We start from the raw sequence: 24347 nt of genomic DNA on the forward strand, positions 1-24347 counted from the left end.
AGATGCAGTCACAATCTAGTCCACCATCTTGGATCCAAAGATAAATATCTTGAAAATATTTCTAAGATATAAATATGGGAAAATTTTGTTTGGTATCAGACTAGGTTATTAGTTTCCTCAAAATATATGAATTTTGATTTTTGTGATTTTTTGTGAGCATTTGTATTACCAAAATGCCACAGAATAATGACATTTGAAAATTTAACTTGCAACCTGAGATAAATGACCATATTTCTGTTTCAGGTGAACAACCCACAAGGCAAATTTGATCCAAACATTTTTCAAGTGTAGAATTCTATCATTCTTCATTGTCAATGAAGATTCACTTTATTAGGTATACAAAGCTTTGGTTTAAATTTTGAAAATAACCAGACCTGGTGGCACATGCATCTAATCTAAAACAAGACAATCCCAAGTATGTGGCCAGCCTCAGCAATTTCAACACAGCAACTTAACAAGATACTGTCTCAAAATAAAAAATCAAAAAGGACTGGGGATGTAGTTCAGCGGTAAAGGATGGCTGGGTTCGAGTCCAGTACTCCTACCAAAGTTTTTTTTTTCTGAAACGATTGTAAGATATTTTAAAAATATACATAATGGATAAGTTTCAATGTAAAAATATTGTGTGATTTTTGCCATGGAAAACTTTGCCCAATATTAAGATAAATATACTTGGTATCAGGTAGTTGGACCTGTCTTCCAAAGTGTCATATTGTAATATCAGCAAATTTAAGTACCTGATAATGCATGTTAAGATAACTCTATTAAATTATACTTTTAACAAGAAAATTAACATCCAATTTCTTGAAAATGAAACCAATAGTTTGAAAGAAAGTAGCTGATATTAAGAATCCTTTTCAAATATGAAATTCTACAAGTCTGAGAATTAAAATTTCTTTTTGGGATCCAAGATGGCAGACTAGAGGGTGACTGCATCTCCCGTTGCTCCAGAACCCAGGATTCAAGAAGAGGAGGCATTGAGAGACTCGGACCAACATAGAACCCCGGGGTGAGTCTCTCCCACCGGCTGAAGCTCAGCCCGGGCAGCAAGCCTGGACAGGGGCAGCTTCACAGAGCAGGGCAGGACAGCCAGAGACTTCCCCAAGCAGCCCTGCTCCCTCCGGCAGCAGGCTCGATCCGCAGCCAGCTTCTTGGAGCAGGCCACCCAGTGAGAGCTTTTCCGCCCAGAGCCAAATCCAAGCCCCGGACCCAGAGGCGGGCCATGGCCTGCAGGTGGCTTCTGGGACAAAGGCAGGACAGGGAGAGGCTACCCCCAGCAGCCTGGCTCCCTCAGGCAGGGGCAGGCCGTGTCTATACCCAGCTTCTCGGAGCAGGACTGCCCACTGAGAGGATTTCCACACAGAACCATCCCCAGCCCTGGACGCAGTAGCAGGCTAGGGGCAGCTTTCTTCGGAAGCACTGCATTATCAAGTTACTCCAAGACTTCAGGCTACTGAAGGCTGGGAAGTTATATACTGGAAATCTACAGGGATACTATAAGCAAATAGAGGAAATCTGCAATATCTCAGAGTCCCACTGACATCTGACCAATATGAGAAAACAAGGGAAGAAAATGTCCCAAACAAACCTAGATTCTACATCAATAAAACCCAATGACAGCACAGCAGAAGAAATGTCAGAAAGGGAGTTCAGAATGTACATAATTAAAACAGTCAGGGAAGCAAACGAGGAGATGAAAGAGCAAATGCAGGCATTGAAGGAGGAGATGAAAGAGCAAATGCAGGCATTAAATGATCGCACCAATCAACAGTTAAAAGAGCAAATACGGGAAGCAAGAGATCATTTCAATAAAGAGTTAGAGATACTGAAAAACAAACAAACAGAAATCCTTGAAATGAAGGAAACAATAAACCAAGTTAAAAACTCCATAGAAAGCATAACCAATAGGATAGAACACCTGGAAGACAGAACCTCAGACATTGAAGACAAAATATTTAATCTTGAAAACAAAGTTGAACAAACAGAGAAGATGGTAAGAAATCATGAACAGAATCTACAAGAATTACGGGTTATCATGAAAAGGCCAAATTTAAGAATTGTTGGGATTGAGGAAGGCTTAGAGAAACAAACCAAAGGAATGAACAATCCATTCAATGAAATAATATCAGAAAATTTCCCAAATCTGAAGAATGAAATGGAAAACCAAGTACAAGAGGCTCATAGGATTCCAAATATACAAAATTACAACAGACCCACACCAAGGCACATTATTATGAAAATACCTAACATACAAAATAAAGACAGAATTTTAAAGGCCACGAGAGAAAAGAATCAAATTACATTCAGGGGGAAACCAATAGGAATATCAGCAGATTTTTCAATCCAGACCCGAAAAGCTAGAAGGGCCTGGAACAACATTTACCAAGCCCTGAAAGAAAACAGATGCCAACCAACAATCTTATACCCAGCAAAACTTACTTTCAGATTTGACGACGAAATAAGATCCTTCCATGATAAACAGAAGCTAAAGGAATTTACAAAAAGAAAGTCGGCATTACAGAACATTGTCAGCAAAATATTCCATGAGGAAGAGATGAAAAACAATGATGCAAATCAGCAATGGGAGGAACTAGCCTAAAGGAATAGCCAAATGAAGGAGAAACCAAATCATGTCAAAAAACAAAAATGAGTCAAATGACTGGGAATACAAATCATATCACAATAATAACACTGCATGTTAAAGGCCTGAACTCATCAATCAAAAGACCTAGACTGGCAGATTGGATTAAAAAGAAAAATCCAAAAATATGCTGCCTGCAAGAGACTCACCTCATAGAAAGAGATACCCATAGACTAAAGGTGAAAGGATGGGAAAAAACATACCATGCACATGGACATAGCAAAAAAGCTATAGTATCCATCCTCATTTCAGATAATATGGACTTCAAGCCAAACCTAGTCAGAAGGGATAAAGAAGGACATTACACACTGCTTAAGGGAAGCATAAATCAGCAAGACATAACAATCAGAAATATCTATGCCCCGAACAGTGGCTCATCCATGTACGTCAAACAAATCCTTCTCAATTCCAGAAATCAAATAGACCACAACATAATAATACTAGGCGATTTTAACACACCTCTCTCACCACTGGACAGATCTTCCAAACAAAAATTGAATAAAGAAACCATAGATCTTAATAACACAATCAACAATTTAGACTTAACCGACTTATATAGAGTATACCATCAACAAAGAACGAATACACCTTCTTCTCAGCAGCACATGGATCCTTCTCTAAAATAGACCATGTTTTATGCCACAAAGCTACTGTTAGGAAGTACAAGATGATAGAGATACTACCTTGTACTCTATCAGATCATAATGGATTGAAATTAGAAATAAATGACAGAATAAAAAACAGAAACTTCTCCAATACCTGGAGATTAAATAATACACTATTATATGATGAATGGATAACAGAAGACATCAGGAGGGAAATAAAATAATTCTTAGAAGTAAATGAGAACAAAGACACTTCATATCAAAATCTCTGGGACACTATGAAAGTAGTGCTTAGAGGAAGATTTATTTCATGGGGCGCATTCAACCAAAGAAGTAGAAATCAGCAAATAAATGACTTAACACTACAGCTAAAGCCCTAGAAAAAGAAGAGCAGACCAACACCCAAAGTAGTAGAAGACAGGAAATAGTTAAAATCAGGGCCAAAATCAACAAAATTGAAACAAAAGAAACAATCGGAAAAATTCACAAAATAAATAGTTGGTTCTTTGAAAAAACAAAATTGATAAACCCTTAGCCACACTAACAAAGAGAAAGAGGGAGAAAACTAGAATCACTAAAATTCGGAATGAACAAGGAAATATCACAACAGACACGAATGAAATACAAAACATAATTAGAAGCTATTTTGAAAATCTATACTCCAACAAAACGGAAGACCTCGAAGACATCAAGGTTCTAGAGACATATGAATTACCTAAACTGAACGAGGAGGACATACACAACTTAAATAAATCAATTTCAAGCAATGAAATAGAAGAGGTCATCAAAAGCCTACCAACAAAGAAAATTCCGGGCTCTTGGCTTCGTCTGCCAGCTGCGCAGCTCCGCAGACCCTCGCCCGCAGCTGAAATGTCTGCAAGCGCCCCTGCAGGTTCCAGTGCTGCCACTGGCGGCAGTCGGAGAATTCAGCAGACACAGAACCAAGTGGATGAGGTTGTGGACATAGTGAGAGTCAATGTGGACAAGGTGTTAGTAAGAGACCAGAAGCTCTCTGAGCTAGATGACCATGCAGATGCATTGCAGGCAGGAGCTTCTCAGTTTGAGACAAGTGCTGCCAAGTTGAAGAGAAAATATTGGTGGAAGAATTGCAAGATGTGGGCAATAGGGATCAGCGTTCTGGTCATTATCGTCATCATCATCATTGTATGGAGTGTCTCTTAATGAAGAACTGGTGAAACTCAAGCCTGCTGTCCAGGAAACCTCTTCAAGACTTTTGACGTAGAACCTGCTATATTATCCAGCTTACCTACTGTTATTTGCAAAATGATTATTTTTGTTAGTTCATGTAAAGTTTGGTTTCTAGGCTGTGTGCCCTTGTTTTTTAATACGCACTCCAAACCAGAGGGCCAGCCTGCCCATGCTTTGCGCAGTGCCTTCACAGATCTACCTATGAGCAATAGGGGACATCTGGACTCCAGAGGGCTGTAATCTAGACTTAATGTTGTCACTCATTCATTGCCATTGACTCCAGTTAAGGGAATCCATTGCAAGTTCACTATCCTGGTCATTTGACATTATCTTTAGAGCCACATTTAAACCTTAGGGTAATCAGATTTCCAACTTGTGCCTTCCAGGAAGAACACTACTGCCTTATCTGATCTGTGACAATAACAGGCTGTGCCTTATTTTGATACTTTCCTGGTTCTCTGTAAGCCCTCTTCTTTTTATAAGCACTACTGACTCTTGCTATATTTAAAATAAGACACTGGTAAAGAATTTTTGCTCTTTTGTTAGATATGAAGATGTTTACTTTCTTGTTATTGTTATATATCACTTGCTAAAATATTAATCAGAAATAACACCTTTAAAAAGTTTTTTATAGAACTATCAACATAACCAAAGTTCCTAGTTTGCCAAAAAATACCGGATAGGTAGGGAAAAGGAAACAGGAATGCTTTAGGACTTGTGGTAGTGGACCTTACCTGGGGACCAAAAGACATCCACTGTTATGAAGGTTTTGTAGCCCCTGATCTCTCCTATCTTTCCACTTCCACCCCACACACCCATCCTAGTCTCACATACAGATGTCACTGTATCACCCTGGTGGTGGCAATAGACATCCACACAGACATTTAGATGGAGTTCTCTTACCTTTGGAAAATAAAGGGCAGGCATGAAGGTGGTTATGATTATGAAATAGCTTTGATGGCTTTAAACTGGAATCGAATGAGCATTGAGCATCTCACTAACCTGTTCTTTCTCTGGAACCCCTTATTCCACACCTATCTTGGAATTTCAGGAGCCTCAGGCATTTCTAGTCACAAGCTAAAGCCAGTCCTTTAGCATTTCATTAGCATTTTCCATGTATTGGGACAGAGGTATCTTCCATATGGAGGGGGCAGATAGAGGAAACATAGATTATCTTCACTTCCCACTCATCCAGAATTCTTGCTCCCCTGCTGCTGCCCCTTCAGTCTCACAGGCACAGGAATGCTGTGTGATGGCCAGCTGCTCCCTCCAGTTTTCATCAATTGCAGCTGCTAATTAGAAAAGTTCCGGAGGGATGGCTTAGTAATTTATGGGGATTTTATTGATTTTTCTTTTCATTTAGGGTTTTTTGTGGGGTGGGGGTGGGGAGCAGGAATTGCACTCAGACATGACATTTCAGTTCATCTCTGCTGATGATAATGATTCTTCCTGTTGGGGAAAATCTGTGTGTCTGTTCTGTCAGCTACAGGTTCTTGTATAATGAAGTCACTGCTGTCAGGCCAAGGAAATAAAATAATTGCTTAAAAAAAAAAAAAAGAAAAGTCCGGGACCAGATGGGTTCTCAGCTGAGTTCTACAAAACCTTTAAAGAAGAGCTCATTCCAATACTCCTCAAAGTATTCCATGAAATAGAAGAGGAGGGAACCCTCCCAAACTCATTCTATGAAGCCAATATCACCCTGATACCTAAACCACAGAGACACATTGAGGAAAGAAAATTTCAGACCAATATCCTTAATGAACATTGACGCAAATATTCTCAACAAAAGTTTAGCAAATCGCATCCAAAAATATATTAACAAGATAGTGCACCACGATCAAGTGGGTTTTATCCCAGGGATGCAAGGTTGGTTCAACATCCCGAAATCAATCAATGTCATTCACCACATCAACAGACTTAAAGTTAAGAATCACATGATCATTTTGATAAAAGCAGAAGGAGCATTTGATAAAATACAGCACCCCTTCATGCTCAAAACACTAGAAAAAATAGGGGTAGTGGGAACATCCCTTAACATTGTGAAGGCCATCTATGCTAAGCCCATGGCCAATATCTTTCTAAATGGTGAAAAACTGAAAGTATTCCCTCCAAAAACTGGAACACGGCAGGGATGCCCTCTTTCACCACTTCTATTCAACATCGTCCTTGAAACTCTAGCCAGAGCAATTAGACAGACCAAAGAAATTAAAGGGATATGAATAGGAAAAGAAGAACTCAAACTATCCCTGTTCGCTGATGACATGATTATATATTTAGAGGAACCCAGAAATTCCACCAGAAAACTTTCAGAACTCATAAGTGAATTCAGTAAAGTAGCAGGTTACAAGATCAATGCTCATGAATCCAATGCATTTTTATACATAAGTGATGAATCTTCAGAAAGAGAAGTTAGGAAAACTACCCCATTCACAATAGCCTCGAAAAAAATAAAATACTTGGGAATCAATCTCACAAAAGAGGTGAAAGACCTCTACAACGAGAACTACAGAACACTTAAGAAAGAAATTAAAGAAAACCTTAGAAGATGGAAAGATCTCCCATGTTCTTGGATAGGCAGAATTAATATTGTCAAAATGGCCATACTACCAAAAGTGCTATACAGATTCAATGCAATTCCAATTAAAATCCCAATGATGTACCTTACAGAAATAGAGCAAGCAATTATGAAATTCTTCTGGAAGAATAAGAAACCCAGAATAGCTAAAGCAATCCTTAGCAGAAAGAGCGAAGCAGGGGGTATCGCAATAGCAAAATTTTAACTCTACTACAAAGCAATAGTAACAAAAATGGCATGGTATTGGTACCAAAATCGACAGGTAGATCAATGGTACAGAATAGAGGACATGGACACAAACCCAAATAAATACAACTTTCTCATATTAGACAAAGGTGCCAAAAATATGCAATGGAGAAAAGATAGCCTCTTCAACAAATGGTGCTGGGGAAACTGGAAATTCCTGTACAACAAAAAGAAATTAAACCCCTATCTCTCACCCTGCACAAAACTCAACTCAAAATGGATCAAGGACCTCAGAATCAGACCAGAGACCCTACATCTTATAGAAGAAAAAGTAGGTCCAAATCTTCCAATTGGTGCTTAGGATCAGACTTCCTTAACAGGATTCCCATAGCCCAAGAAATAAAAGCAAGAATCAATAACTGGGATAGATTCAAACTAAAAAGCTTTCTCTCAGCAAAGGAAACTATCAGTAATGTGAAGAGAGAGCCTACAGAGTGGGAGAATATCTTGGCCACTCATACTTCAGATAGAGCGCTAATTTCCAGAATCTATAAAGAACTCAAAAAACTCTACACCAAGAATACAAATAATCCAATGAACAAATGAGCTAAGGAAATGAACAGACACTTCACAGAAGAAGATGTACAAGCAATCAACAGATATATGAAAAAATGTTCAACATCTCTAGTAATAAGAGAAATGCAAATCAAAACTCCCTACTATTGTGACGGGCCCCGCCCATCGGCCATTAAGTCTGAGAGCTAAGCTGGCGCTGAGCGGAAGTTCCTCGGAGCACTTAGGTGGTAAACAACTTTCAGGAGGTCTGACAGCGGGAGCATGAGATGCACGGGAACACCGCATGCCACGGGGCAACTGCCAATGGATTGGCTGAGTCCATGTGATGAGCACGTGGACAGGCTGCTGATTGGCTGATGGGCTATATAAGGGAATGGTTTCTGGGGTAGAGAGAGAAGAAGATCTACGGGAACTCTGTAAGAACCTGGGGTAATAAAGCCGCTTGAAGAAGATTGTGTAAGAGTCGTCATTGCGAGCGACATACTATTCCATCTCACCCCAATTAGAATAGCGATATCAAGAACAGAAGCAACAATAAGTGTTGGCGAGGATGTGGGGAAAAAGGTACACTCATACATTGCTGGTGGGGTTGCAAACTAATGCAGCCACTCTGGAAAGCAGTATGGAGATTCCTCAGAAAGCTTGGAATGGAACCACCATTTGACCCAGCTATCCCACTCCTTGGCCTATACCCAAAGGACTTAAAATCAGCATACTACAGAGATACAGCCACATCAATGTTCATAGCTGCTCAATTCACCATAGCCAGATTGCGGAACCAACCTAGATGTTCTTCAATTGATGAATGGATATATGGAAACTGTGAACCTAGATGTCCTTCAATTGATGAATGGATAATGGAAACTGTGGTATATATATACAATGGAATATTACTCAGCTATGAAGAATGATAAAATTATGGCATTTGCAGGCAAGTGGATGAAATTGGAGAATATCATGCTAAGTGAGAGAAGCCAATCTCAAAAAACCCAAGGATGAATGATCTCGCTGATAAGCAGATGATGACACATAATGGGGGGTGGGAGGGGTTAGTGTTAGCGTTAGGGTTAGTGTTAGCGTTAGGGTTAGGTTTAGGGTTAAGGTTAGGGAGGGTGGTAAGAAAGGAGGAAGGAAGGACTGTATAGAGGGAAAAGAGGGGTGGGATAGGTGGGGGGGAGGAAAAAATGGCAGAATGAATCAAACAACATTACCCTATGTAAATTTATGATTACACAAATGGTATCCATTTACTCCATGTACAAACAGAGAAATAACATGTATCCCATTTGTTTACAATAAAAAAAGGAAAAAATTTTCTTTTTATCTACTAAGCATTTATCTGCATAAAATAGAATATTTAATATCCAATACTACAGTTCTTTTGTATAAGTACTACTGGATTTTCAATAGGTCCTTCTATAAAAGGAAAACTAATTTTTTAAAAACAAAGATATTGGTTTTATTGGCTCTTCTGAACTAGAAGTAATAAAACTTCTATTCACTAGCAAGTTAACAATAAACAGTGTATAAACAACCTTGAAAACATTTTTTGAAGCACAGAATCCCTGACACACCCGGGTATATGAAAAGCATTCAACATAAAGAGGTCGTTTACAACAAGTCAGATCACAACTTTTCATATTTTCTCAGTAATACTCATGCACTATACATAAACAATATGGTTGTGATTTAGCAAAGTCTGACGAGATTGCAAGTAAGGAAATAAAACAGGTAATTCTGGCAGGAAGAAAAGCTGTTTAAGTCCCTCTTCTTTCCCTTTAAAGCTCTACAAAAGCTGTGACTTCTTCCATACAAGAGGCTGGAGGTCAAAAGCTGAAAACTAGTGTAACAGTTTGCTGTATTAATTTATTGTCAATTATTGACAGTTCCTTCATTTCACACAAGGGTTAATTTTTTTTAGTGACATAAATTTACAGTGTTTTTTCCCCATGCAAATAAAAATGTCCATAAAAATCCAATGAAAGCATAACCAATTACATGCAAAACTGTAACATGTTATTTCTCAATAATTTGAACACATTAATTAACATTACATATGTACAAAGCATGTTTAAATGGAAATTAAAAAGTTTTCTTAAATTAAACTATAGATGTCTCTTTTTGGGGAACTCTCTCAACTTCCAGTCTCAAGTGAGGGCTCTATTGTTTGAGTGCTGGCCATGGGGTGTGTCTGGAAATAGAGAGGAGGGGCTTAAGAAGGATGAATGTGTCTAATCCCACAGTGTCAACCTTGAGGACTGCTGGCTCTTCTCAGCGATGAGGGCACTGAGACATCCAGTCGCTGACCTCCACTAACACTGCACTCCAAGTTTATGTTCCAGCACTGTGCTCTACTCTGCCAGGAGAGCTACTTCTTTTAACAGTATTGCACTGGGGCTAACTCTGACATGAGGTTCTCAGATATGTTTATAATACAACTTATCAACCAGTATTTTTGTTGTGTATAATAAATTGTTCAACCTATCATGTACTGATGCTCCTTAGAATATTATAGTGATTTATACTGCCTAAAAACTGGACTTCCTTTGATGATGATGAGGAATGGACTTGTATTTTCCTAGGTCTCCTTCTGGGCTTGGTAATCACATCCAGCATAGTGAACTCTGTTCCAAAGGTCATCACCTTCTCTTCCCCATCCTCAGAAGGCTTTAGGAAAAGAATGGATGTTTCTCAACTGTTTCCACTGTCAGTCCACTCACACCACCAAAAAAATCTCTTCATGTGGCAGAATATACATGTATCTATCCAGCTTTGCTGTAACAGGATGAGGCATTTCTCCACATCCATAATAGTTTTGGTCAATTTCAGGTAGATGATCCACATCATGGAAGACCATGCAATCATAGATGTTGTCCTTCATGGCCTCCTTGAAGCCCACTTGAAGAGCATCACAGGATTAAAAGGTTGTGTGCCAGTCTGTTCAATGACAAAAAAGGCAAATTTTTGCCACTGTTTCTGAAGCATTGGAATCAGGTGTAAGAAAAAATGGGAATATGTTCACTGCAATTTCAGGAAGGAATGAGAACCTGCCACGTTCCATCTGGGTTTACAGTTTTTGGCTTCTGGTGACCTCCTTTCTCAACATCCAAATCCTTAGAGAAGAGCTGATGAACTTCATCAAAACTGAATTCCCTTACATGGACACTGAGGAATTCCTACAAATAAGACAGATTTCCTGGCAGGGAAGGAATGGTGAATACGTGAAGTTTTCGGGGAAATAAAATGTTGTTTGAATAAGATCATCACTCGAATTATTACCTTTAGAATAATCCGTGCCATTGAGGGTGGTGCTTTATTTGTGTACAGCCCGATCATGTCCTATAGTCTTCACGTTGTCTTTCAACATTATCTCTGGAGCTTGTATCATACAGAGGTATGTGTTTGTGATGCCTGAAGCCAGATTGATGATGTAGAGACAAGGCCAGGAGAAGGAGAAGATGAAGGCTAGGCTGGAGCATTTGGAGGCCTGCATCATCCACCTCAGCACAGCCATGTTCCTCTTCCCAGCCAGCAGCTCGGCTGTGCTCTCAGACCAGATTCAGGACCACTGTCCAGGCCCCAAACTTCCATGAATGTGCTAAGAACCCCAGGAAGCAGAGGTGCCCCACTGAGCAGCTCTGGGAAGTGGGCCCTAGAGAGAAGGAAAAAGGGGATAAAGAACATGGAATGAATGGGAGGCCTGAGAGCCAGGGAGGAGAGGCCCTGGAGGACTAGTGGAAGGAGGGAGGGAGGAGAGGAGAGTACGGACTGGGTCCCAGGGACCAGAGGACCTGAAGAGGCCACGGAAGGGTGAGGAATTCCATTCTCTGTGCCAGGCACTGCCAGGGGAGGGGCTGAATGTGGGAGAGGCACAGGCAGCCAGCCCAGGCGCAAGTGGTGAAGAGCAGCTCACTGCAGCACACCATCCTCCCCAGGTTCTTCTCACTGCAACTGCCTCACAGTGCACCTTCCTGATGAGCAGCTGACCACACAAATGGCAGAGCTGTGTGTGCCTGGCAAAGTGTTTCAGAACTCAGGCCATTCTAAACCAACTGCCACTGGATGGCTGTGCCAAGAGTTATTTCCTTCTGCTCTCCAGCCCTGGATGAGCTGTTAGTGTGAATTATGGGGGAAAACAGATACCCTGGATGGTGCTCTGGTGGATCTATATAGAAGGTGACCCACCCCCATTTCTGTGAACTAATATTTTCTGAGCACTCCCCTCCACATCTGCAGACTTATATTCTGAGCCATCATCTGAGCAGCTGGACAAAGTTCTGGCTGAAAACAGTGTTGCTGCAGATGCACCAGCTCTGATCAGGCATAATCCTGCTCTTGTCCTTCCTCCTCTCTTCTAGATCCTTCAGGGCCAGGTGCCAGAGACTTACCTTAGATTCACCCACCAATAACTACAACCTGTGATCCTCCATCAATGGATCCTCCTGAAAGTCCACCCTGGCCCTCATTTCCTCCATTATCATGTATCCACTCCTCTTACCTCACAGCACTGCCCTTTTTGCTTTCTTCCCAGTAACCCCCAAACACCAGGGATCTTGTAGTCATCAACCACTTGGAAACTTTCCCTTAAATCTCACTCTTTTTCCCTTCTAAAAATGTCTTGATTTAGACTTCTCTAACATTACTATTTCATGTTCACATACATTCAGAAGAGTTTGGCTTTCATGGGATTACCTTACTTAGCATCCATATTCTCTTTCTCTCTATTTTTTGATCTCATGAAAACAAGGTGAATGTCCTCCCCCTTTTTATCTATTCACTCAAAGAGTACACATGATATTGGCATTAGGAAAGAACCATTTTCCTAAACTTAGGACAATATTTAAGGTAACCAGCTGGATAGAACAATCACTTATATAAATTGAGTGATAAAACAAAATCACAAAATACTTAAAACTCAGCAAAGAAGATTGAGTGTGGGAGATGAAAAAATTAAGAGGAAAATATGTTCAGTAAAAGTTAACTGATCCCTTTGAAGAACCAGCCTTCAAAATATCAATGTGAGCATACCTTCACTGCAGCATTTCAGATTTCCCGTGACAACCTGAAAACCACACCACTGATTTCCAATTTGAACTTCAGTTCACTGAGGGACAGTTGAAATGCAAGGTAAAATGTGCATCCCACATTACCATGGTGACCAGCCATTTTGAAATTTCCAGAGCAAGCACATGCCACACTATGGGGGTGCTTCTGTTCTCTAAATAAGTATATTTTACAAGTGTGTTGTTCAAGACTGTATGTGTTACTTCAAAAACTGAATCCCATACCCACATACTAACATTCTCTGTTTATTAAAATACTTAAATCAGGAAAAATGATCTCCCCCCCCCCCGCAAATAATTACATGAAAGGGAGACATAGCTGCCATTTTGAAACTCAAAAGAGATTCCATTTCTGGTTTGAAATGCCAACCCATTTTCCCATGTTTATGAATCTCCAGACATTTGTAGATAGAAAATGTTTTAATTTATTTTAGATTCAGAATAAAAATATATACAAAGAATTATATAATATGTGAGAGATTTTTCAGGGCGAGGGAATTTTAAGATTATATCCCACTTATCATATTATATATTATATTGTATATTACCTGGTTAGTTTCCTCTACAGAGATGTGTTATGAAAATAGCAAACCAGTCCTCTGAATCCCTCTAGCTTCATCTCACTATGTGATCTCTACTTCTTGTATGGGCAGCCCCAAAGATGTCACCCATAATGTTGTGAAGCAGCCAGGAGGGACTCTGTCACAGGGAAACAGATATCAATGCCATGCTCTTGAATTTTCAGAATCCTCTATAAGAACTTAGCCTCAGGTGTTTTGTTATAGCCATAAAAACAGACTAATCTAGTAGATTATACAAGATCACGCTGTTCTTTTCTCTAAGGTTCTCAAACATTCTTTGGCTTCAGTGGAGTCGGAGGCCTTCCAATATAACTATGAAAATATGTTAGGAATTTCCACTTAAGACACAATTATTACATTTCTAGTGGGTATTAATTAAAACTGACTTAAAATCTGAAGTATGTAGAATCATCATGAATATCTTGAAGGATAACAGAGATATTGCTATCCAATAGGAACACTAATAGGAATCTATAATAGGAAAAACATACCCAGAAGAGTTGCACAGCATAATGGAAATGTTTTGTACCTGAGGATGCTGGAAAGGAATGCAAAAAGCAATGGTATTCAATAGCACGTGAATTCTTTGACCCTAGAACTGACTTTGGAACCCCTTGAGTGTTGGTTGAACACACTGGTATGCTGGGAGGGTGATATACTAAATGCTCACAGGGAGAAGCATGTAAGTTCTAAAGTTCTATGGGACCTCCATCTTCCATTCTAGACCTCACACTATGTGTATTCTTTACAATCATCTTGGTATGCATAGGGTTTTTCTGAACTCTGTGGGTGATTTTAGTAAATTTTTGAACCTGAGGAATAATCTCAAATTTATAGTCTGTCAGTAGTTCAGGGAAACCTGGAACCCCCCCAAATGTGGCTCCTGTCTGAAGTTTAAGGGCAGCCTATGGAAGGAAGACTTTGTCCTAACATTGCAGGATCCAAGGCTAGCACTGGGTGATTATGGTCAGAATTTTACTGTGGCCCACCAAGTTTTCATATCCATATGCCCATAAAGCTGAGCATGAGATTTCTTACTGAGAAATCTGACTCTTGCATTTTTTTTTATTTTTTTTTATTGTAAACAAATGGGATACATGTTGTTTGTCTGTTTGTACATGGGTTAAAGGCATACCATTTGTGTAATCATAAATTTACATATAGTACTGTTGTTTGATTCATTCTATTATTTTTTCCCGTCCCCCCCACTCCTCCCACCCTACTTTTCCCACTATACAGTCCTTCCTTCCTCCATTCTTGCCCCCCTCCCTAACCCTAACCCTAACACTAACTCTAACCCCTCCCACCCCCCCTTTTGTGTCATCATCCACTTATCAGTGAGATCATTCGTCCTTTAGTTTTTGGAGACTGGCTTATCTCACTTAGCACGATAGTCTCCAATTTCATCCATTTGCCTACAAATGCCATAATTTTATCATTCTTTATGGCAGAGTAATATTCCATTGTATACATATACCACAGTTTCTTTATCCATTCATCAACTGAAGGACATCTAAGTTGGTTCCACAATCTGGCTATGGTGAATTGAGCAGCTATGAACATTGATGTGGCTGTATCTCTGTAGTATGCTGATTTTAAGTCCTTTGGATATAGGCCAAGGAGTGGGATAGCTGGGTCAAATGGTGGTTCCATTCCAAGTTTTCTAAGGAATCTCCAAACTGCTTTCCAGAGTGGCTGCACTAATTTGCAACCCCACCAGCAATGTATGAGTGTACCTTTCTCCCAACATCCTCGCCAACACCTGTTGTTGCTTGTATTTTTGATAATTGCCATTCTAATTGGGGTGAGATGGAATCCTAGGGTGGTTTTGATTTGCATTTCTCTTATTACTGGAGATGTTGAACATTTTTTCATATATCTGTTGATTGCTTGTACATCTTCTTCTGTGAAGTGTCTGTTCATTTCCATAGCCCATTTGTCGATTGGATTATTTGTATTCTTGGTGTAGAGTTTTTTGAGTTCTTTATAGATTCTGGAGATTAGTGCTCTATCTGAAGTATAATTGGCAAAGATATTCTCCCACTCTGTAGGGTTTTTCTTCGCATTGGTGATAGTTTCCTTTGCTGAGAGAAAGCTTTTTAGTTTGAATCTATCCCAGTTATTGATTCTTGCTTTTATTTCTTGTGCTATGGGAGTCTTGTTGAGGAAGTCTGGTCCTAGGCCGACATGTTGAAGATCTGGACCTACTTTTTCTTCTATAATCTGCAGGGTCTCTGGTCTGATTCCAAGGTCCTTAATCCATTTTGAGTTGAGTTTTGTGCATGGTGAGAGATATGGGTTTAGTTTCATTCTGTTGCATATGGATTTCCAATTTTCCCAGCACCATTTGTTGAAGAGGCTATCTTTTCTCCATTGCATATTTTTGGCACCTTTGTCTAGTATGAGAAAGTTGTATTTATTTGGGTTTGTGTCCATGTCCTCTATTCTGTACCATTGATCTATCTGTCGATTTTGGTACCAATACCATGCTGTCTTTGTTACTATTGCTTTGTAGTACAGTTAAAGTTTGGGTATTGCGATACCCCCTGCTTCGCTCTTTCTGCTAAGGATTGCTTTAGCTATTCTGGGTTTCTTATTCTTCCAGATGAATTTCATAATTGATTGCTCTATTTCTGTGAGGTACATCATTGGGATTTTAATGGAATTGCATTGAATCTGTATAGCACTTTTGGTAGTATGGCCATTTTGACAATATTAATTCTGCCTATCCAAGAACATGGGAGATCTTTCCATCTTCTAAGGTTTTCTTTAATTTCTTTCTTTAGTGTTGTATAGTTCTCATTGTAGAGGTCTTTCACCTCTTTTGTGAGATTGATACCCAAGTATTTTACTTTTTTCGATGCTATTGTGAATGGGGTAGTTTTCATAATTTCTCTTTCTGAGGATTCATCACTTACGTATAAAAATGCATTGGATTCATGAGCATTGATCTTGTAACCTGCTACTTTAGTGAATTCACTTATGAGTTCTGAAAGTTTTCTGGTGGAATTTCTGGGTTCCTCTAAATATATAATCATGTCATCAGTGAACAGGGATAGTTTGAGTTCTTCTTTTCCTATTCATATCCCTTTAATTTCTTTGGTCTGTCTAATTGCTCTGGCTAGAGTTTCAAGGACGATGTTGAATAGAAGTGGTGAAAGAGGGCATCCCTGCCTTGTTCCAGTTTTTGGAGGGAATACTTTCAGTTTTTCACCATTTAGAATGATATTGGCCATGGGCTTAGCATAGATGGCCTTCACAATGTTAAGGGATGTTCCCACTACCCCTATTTTTTCTAGTGTTTTGAGCATGAAGGGGTGCTGTATTTTATCAAATGCTTTTACTGCATCTATTGAAATAATCATGTGATTCTTGACTTTAAGTCTATCGATATGGTGAATTACATTTATTGATTTCCGGATGTTGAACCAACCTTGCAACCCTGAGACAAAACCCACTTGATCATGGTGCACTATCTTTTTAATATATTTTTGGATGCGATTTGCTAAAATTTTGTTGAGAATTTTTGCGTCAATGTTCATTAAGGATATTGGTCTGAAATTTTCTTTCCTCGATGTGTCTCTGTCTGGTTTGGGTATCAGGGTAATATTGGCTTCATAGAATGAGTTTGGGAGGGTTCCCTCCTCTTCTATTTCATGGAATACTTTGAGAAGTATTGGAATGAGCTCTTCTTTAAAGGTTTTAAAGAACTCGGCTGAGAACCCATCTGGTCCTGGACTATTCTTTGTTGGTAGGCTTTTGATGACTTCTTCTACTTCATTACTTGAAATTGGTCTATTTAAATTGTGTATGTCCTCCTCGTTCAGTTTAGGTAATTCATATGTCTCTAGAAACCTGTTGATGTCTTCGAAATTTTCTATTTTGTTGGAATATAGATTTTCAAAATAGCTTCTAATTATGTTTTGTATTTCAATCGTGTCTGTTGTGATATTTCCTTGTTCATTCCGAATTTTAGTGATTTGGATTTTCTCTCGTCTTCTCTTTCTTAGAGTGGCTAAGGGTTTATCAATTTTGTTTATTTTTTTCAAAGAACCAACTATTTAGTTTGTCAATTTTTTGTATTGTTTCTTTTGTTTCAATTTCGTTGATTTCAGCTCTGAGTTTAACTATTTCCTGTCTTCTACTACTTTTGGTGTTGGTCTGTTCTTCTTTTTCTAGGTCTTTGAGCTGTAGTGTTAGGTCGTTTATTTGTTGAGTTTTACTTCTTTTATTGAATGCGCTCCATGAAATAAATTTTCCTCTAAGTACTGCTTTCATAGTGTCCCAGAGATTTTGATATGATGTTTCTTTGTTCTCATTTACCTCTAAGAATTTTTTAATTTCCTTCCTAATATCTTCTGTTATCCATTCATCATGTAATAGCATATTGTTTAATCTCCAGGTGTTGGAGTAGCTTCTGTTTTTTACTCTTTCATTTATTTCTAATTTCAATCCATTATGATCTGATAGAATACAAGGTAGTGTCTCTATCTTCTTGTATTTGCTAACATTACCTTTGTGGCATAATATATGGTCTATTTTAGCGAAGGATCCATGTGCTGCTGAGAAGAACGTGTATTCGCTCTTGGTTGGATAGTATATTCTATAAATGTCCGTTAAGTCTAAATTATTTATTGTGTTATTGAGGTCTATGGTTTCTTTGTTCAATTTTTATTTGGAAGATCTGTCCAGTGGTGAGAGAGGTGTGTTAAAATCACCTAGTATTATTGTGTTTTGGTCTATTTGGTTTCTGAAATTGAGAAGGATTTGTTTGACGTACATGGATGAGCCACTGTTTGGGGCATAGATGTTTATTATTGTTATGTCTTGCTGATTTATGGTTCCCTTAAGCAATATGTAATGTCCTTCTTTATCCCTTCTGACTAGTTTTGGCTTGAAGTCCACATTATCTGAAATGAGGATGGATACTCCAGCTTTTTTGCTGAGTCCATGTGCATGGTATGTTTTTCCCCATCCTTTCACCTTTAGTCTATGGGTATCTCTTTCTATGAGGTGAGTCTCCTGCAGGCAACATATTGTGGGATCTTTCTTTTTAATCAATCTGCCAGTCTATGTCTTTTGATTGATGAGTTCAGGCCATTAATATTCAGGGTTATTATTGAGATATGATTTGTATTCCCGGTCATTTGGCTCATTTTATTTATTTATTTATTTGTTTGTTTGTTTGTTTATTTGTTTATTTATTTATTTTGACACGACTTGGTTCTTCCTTTATTTGACAATTCCTTTAGGATAATTCCTCCCTTTGCTGATTTGCTTCTTTGTTTTTCATCTCTTCCTCATGGAATATTTTGCTGAGAATGTACTGTAATGCTGGCTTTCTTTTTGTAAATTCTTTTAGCTTCTGTTTATCATGGAAGGATTTTATTTCATTGTCAAATTTGAAGGTAAGTTTTGCTGGGTATAAGATTCTTGGTTGGCATCCATTTTCTTTCCAGGCTTGAAAAATGTTGTTCCAGGCCCTTCTAGTTTTTAGGGTCTGGATTGAAAAATCTGCTGATATTCTTATTGGTTTCCCCCTGAATGTAATTTGGTTCTTTTCTCTCACAGCCTTTAAAATTCTGTCTTTATTTGTATGCTATCTATTTTCATTATAATGTGCCTTGGTGTGGGAGCTGTTGTAATTTTGTGTATTTGGAGTCCTATAAGCCTCTTATACTTGATCTTCCATTTCATTCTTCAGATTTGGGAAATTTTCTGATAGTATTTCATTGAATAGAGTGTCCATTCCTTTGGTCTGTTTCTGTAAGCCTTCCTCAATCCCAATAATTCTTAAATTTGGCCTTTTCATGATATCCCATAGTTCTTGGAGGTTCTGTTCATGATTTCTTACCATCTTCTCTGTTTGGTCCACTTTGTTTTCAAGGTTAAATATTTTGTTTTCAATATCTGAGGTTCTGTCTTCCAGGTGTTCTATCCTATTGGTTATGCTTTCTATGGAGTTCTTAATTTGGTTTATTGTTTCCTTCATTTCAAGGATTTCTGTTTGGTTTTTTTTCAATATCTTTAACTCTTTATTGACATGATCTTTTGCTTCCTGTATTTGCTCTTTTAACTGTCAATTGGTGCGATCATTCAGTGCCTGCATTTGCTCTTGCATCTCGTCATTTGCTTCCCTGATCATTTTAATTATGTACATTCTGAATTCCCTTTCTGTCATTTCTTCTGCCATGATGTCATTGGATTTTATTGATGTAACATCTAGATTTTTTTGGAACATTTTCTTCCCTTGTTTTCTCATACTGTTCAGGTATCTCTGGACTGCTGAGATATTGCAGATTTCCTCTATTGACTTATAATGTCCCTGAAGATTTCTAATATATCCCCTCTTAGCCTTTAGTAGCCTGAAGTCTTGGAGGAAGTTGATAGTATAATGCTCCACAAGGAAGCTGCCTCTCTAGGGATGGTGGCCTTCAGGTGGGGTATATTCCCTGCTAGTGGGTAGAGGTACCTCCACTTGTTGACCAATGGTCATCCAAAGGGGAACTAGGATGTGGGCTGATGCAAGGCCAGTTTGGGCCTGTGTCTCTGGTTTTACAGTCCTTGTGGGAGAACCTCACCCGGCAGGGAAGACTCACCCGGTGGGGAGGTCCCGCTGGTCAGTTCCCCTCCTAGAGGTTCCGTTTAATTCACAACTACTGCCTGGGCTGGGCAGCCTTCTTCTGCAATGTTCCCAGGGACCTGGACCTACCTCCTGGTCCTGGAAGCCTCACCCTTCGCAGATGAGTCTCCTTAGGCTGCCTCTCCTCAGAGAAGCTGCCTACAGTCCTGGAGCCTTCGCTCCGCCCCTCAGTTTGTCTGTGCGGCTCTTCCACCAAGAAGCCGCCTACGTCCTGGGACCCTGCTCTGCACCTAATTGCCTGGCTATGCGGCCCCTCCTCTGAGCAGCCACAGGGAGCCCCTTACAGTCGCTCCGAGTCCCAGTGACCCACCACACCCCTCTTCCTCCGGCAGCCGCCTGGTGTTCCATGCGGTCGCTCTGAGTCCAAGTGACCCACTGCGCACCTCCTTCTCCTCCAGGCAGTCACCCAGAGTTCTGGTGCATTCATCACGAGTCCCAGGAACTCACTGTGCACCTCCTCCTCCTGACTGCCACCTGTAGCCTTGGTGCGGTCACTCCGAGCCCAAGCACCCTGCCGCGCTCCTCTTTCTCCTCCAGGCAACCCCCGTGTTCAGGAGCAGTTGCTCTGAGTCCAAACCACTCACCACGCTCCTCCTCTGGACAGCTGCCCGGAGCCCTGGTGTAGCTGCTCCAAGTCCAAGCGACATGCCAAGCCCGTGCTTCTCCTCCTCCTCTGGGCAGCCCCCGGTGTTCAGGAGTGGTCACTTTCAGTCCAAACAGCTCACCGCGCACCCCCTCCTTTGGGCAGCCTCCCAGAGCCCTGGTGGGTTGCTCCGAGTCCAAGCGCTGTGCTGAGCGGCCTCCTCTCCGATGCTCCCAGTTGTCCGCGTTCACTGCTCCAGCGGGGGGAGGGGTGTCTTCGTCAGACAAATCTACTTCACAAAGTTCCCTGTGTTCGGGGCTACCGCCCCATCCGGGATACCTCCCCAACGGGAGAGACTCACCCAGCGGCTTTGAGTTGGTCCCAAGTCTCTCTATATCTCCTCTTCTTGAATCCTGAGTCCTGGAGCAACATGAAACGCAGCCACCCCCTAGTCTGCCACCTTGAATCACTGACTCTTGCATTTTTGTATTGTAAGGAGACTATGAATGTAGAAGAAACACACTTGTAGGGGAACGAATCACCCTTGCCAAAACACATCTTTCTCATCAGTTAGATTGTCTGCAGAAAGTGACTGATCTAGAATATACCTAGATGTTTTCTTGCTCTTGAGGCCACATGCAATTACAGATAGAGGAACACTATGAGGATCAGATAATGAGTATGTCATTTGGACAGGTCTTTTATTCTCTGTTTGACATTTTCAAACATGATGAGAAACAGTGGTCAGTCCATGAATCAGAAAGCAAGAAGACATAGAACCTCTCCATGCCCAAAGGTACGACTATTCCTATAGGACAGGCCTCTCACATTTATTATGGAGACTGCATCTCTCAAACCTATCTGGTTGGCAGCTGCTGTGGATGGAGGGTCTACCTTGAAGAGAGGGTCTATGCATATCCCAGCATGTCCACTATGGAAGTTTGATCTCTGGTGTCAGATCACTCCACAGGACAGATTAAACAGCTATTTTGAGAATAAACAGATGAATGTATCTAACTATCCTTCACTTCAGGTCCTTTTTCCACTCTTACACTCTGACCCAGAAATCACCAGGAGAGCCTGATCCTTCTAAGTCCACTCTGGTATACCCTCTTTGGAGCCTGGCAAGATGGAAGGTGGCCATTAATTAGATGGCCATTTTCCCTGAATTGGAGACAAAGAATTGGTTAGGAATTATTGAGGCCTGGAGTCATCATCTAAGATGACCAGCACAGAGGAATGATTTGACTTCTGATGGTAGAGTACAGAGCATATTCATTGGCAAGTTCTTCTTTAGATCAGGTGGTTGTGGAAGTCAAGGTGGAGATGCCCCCGAGCTCTGTGTCCTGAGGTCCACAGTACAGTTGAGTTCCCTAAGCCTCTATTTTCCTCTCAGGTCTTTTGATTCTGAGTGTTTGGAGATTAAAAGATTTATTCCTTTCCTGAACCTCTTCATTGGGTTCTTCTGGGGAACATTCTTACCAGCTGTGGATGTAGTAGAATTTGAGAAGAAGAGATGGAGTTCCAACTTCTTCTAGCTGCTTCTCTGGACAGAAAATACACCTTAGTCTCCAAGACCCTGATCCCAGTTCCCTTTCAGAGATTTACACATGATCATTGTCCCATCACTCCTGGGTTGTGGTATGTCCTGAGCTGAGCTCAGCAGGGCTGTGGAATTTCCAAGAGCCTGGTCATGTTCTGAGCTGGGCTCTCCTGAGAACACTAATCATGCCCGACCCAATGGAAAGTGGTCCATGGATCTTACTTCACCTCCTCCTCCAACTCTCTGGTCACTCGGATACACTTCTTTTTGTTGTTGTTGTTTTTTTTTTTTTTTTTTTGGGGGGGGGGGGGTGCTAGGGATTGAACCCAGGGCCTTGTGCTTACAAGGCAAGCACTCTACCGAGTGCTCTACTGAGCTATCTCCCCAGCCCCCTCGGATACACTTCTGACCCACTATTGTCACTTCTTTATAATATGACAGCACGTCATTAGTTACTTTTGTGAAATCAGTCAACATATGACACTTTGTTTGATAAACAGTCAGGTGCTTCTGTGGTTTCACCACATTTTCTAATTTCACCTTATGAGTGGTGATTGTTCTCTTCTACAACTGCCTCCTTCCCACAATAGACTGGCAACTGCCACTGGAATGTTTTATTATTGCCTCAGTGGTTTAGATAATACAATTAATGTGCCAGAAACCAGATCTGCCTGAGGAAAACGCTTCAGTCTGCATGATCTCTGAATTTCCTCAGTGTTAAGTTGTGTAGAAGTAAAGTGTAGAGGGTGGTTGGTCAGGATTCCCTCTATCCAGGAGGATACTGTCACTGAACAATCTAGAACACAAAGGTCAGAGAACTGACCTGACCAGATGAGAGTCCATGACATTATATAGAGATTCCTAAATGAGGCTGTTGATTCAGAGCCAAGGTTCGAAGTACCCGCTTCACCATCTGACATTGCACCTGAGCATAAGAACTGTAGCCCTGAGGACAGATCTTTCTGGAAGAGGGAGAGAGGTAGTGGGCAGTGTACACATGTGCCCAAGAAAAAGGAATCAGCACTGCACAACAGCTGGATAGTAAGGATGTGCCTTGAGAATGGGCAGGAGACCCAGGCAGCCATTATGTGTGAAGGACACAGGCCGTGGGCTCCCTGCTCTGTCACTTTGAGCTCCCTTCTGGAGCACCTGGAATGTTTTATGGCCTCCCCAGTGACCCACAGCCCTTCAGGATCTGCCCAGGCTGACACCTTGGACCAGAGTCTTCTATCACATTTTCTAGATAGGCTCCTCATGAATCCTGGTTTGTACCCATGCCCTCAGCCCTATGTCACTGACAATGTGTGAGTCTGACCATCATAAATTGGCCACTACAGACTATGCATACAATGGATTGCCCTGACTTCCATTCCAAAGACTGTTCCATGGCTACCTGTTGATCCAGGGACTGGCCTCTCTCTTGGGATCCTCCAGGCAAGATCCTGCCTCCCTTCTGTCTGCTCCTTGCTGCAGTTTTGCTACCTTCTGCTGGTGGAGGAGATTCAGAGATTAAGCATCCCTCTCACAGGTGAACCTAAAGTACTATCACCTGAAATTCTGTTGACAAGGAGTCCACCCTCACTCTAGAACAGCTGCCCCCACCCATCCTTGACCAAAACAACAGAGAGAGGTAGCATCTGAGGTACACCAGCAGGTGAGGCAGGTGGAGTTCCTGTCATCCAGTCCAGGGTAATATTCCCACTGTGGTGCTCTGTTTGCTTTAGGAAAAGAAAGGAAAGATGTTTTGAATTCTTCTGTAAAACCAAGAGCAGAGAAACATGAAACGTACTATATCTATGGAGCCAGACTCCTGCATATTTACTGCCAGGTCTAGTGCTACCCTCCTTGGCAATGAGAATAGTTGCTGGGCTGGGGGAGCACAGGGTGTTTCTGTGCTAAAGTTCTTTTTGGCTCTTAAATCATGGTCATCATTGTCATCATCATAATCATTATCATCACCTACATAACTAACATTTTAATTTCATTCTATACTTCAATTCATGGTCATGCATTTTTGCTTCAGCCTTGGGTGCCTTTTTGATAAGCCCAGATTCCCTCCTTATTCAGACCTAGCAATGCCTGTTCCCACCATGGAAAAAGCACACTTTTGGATGAGCTCTTTCCTTTGGATTCCCACAGAGA

At 40.7% G+C, this 24347-nt stretch overlaps 2 protein-coding genes and 1 pseudogene across 4 annotated transcripts in view; 2 read left to right on the forward strand and 1 right to left on the reverse strand.

Moving 5' to 3' along the window:
• The window catches only part of LOC306667255 (immunoglobulin lambda-1 light chain-like), a 759848-nt gene that overhangs the window by 714235 nt on the left and 21266 nt on the right, over positions 1-24347 (forward strand). The window lies entirely within an intron of this gene.
• Positions 4068-5121, forward strand: LOC306667276 (vesicle-associated membrane protein 3). Its single transcript, XM_079149758.1, has one exon. The coding sequence runs from the start codon at positions 4117-4119 to the stop codon at positions 4426-4428; it is 312 nt and encodes a 103-aa protein (XP_079005884.1). The 5' UTR covers positions 4068-4116; the 3' UTR covers positions 4429-5121.
• Positions 9914-12850, reverse strand: LOC306667243 (beta-1,4-galactosyltransferase 6-like; annotated as a pseudogene). Its single transcript has one exon. The product of its transcript is annotated as a beta-1,4-galactosyltransferase 6-like (transcript).

Source organism: Sciurus vulgaris (genome assembly GCF_902686455.1).
Source record: "Sciurus vulgaris genome assembly, chromosome: 8".
Classification (NCBI taxonomy): domain Eukaryota; kingdom Metazoa; phylum Chordata; class Mammalia; order Rodentia; family Sciuridae; genus Sciurus; species Sciurus vulgaris.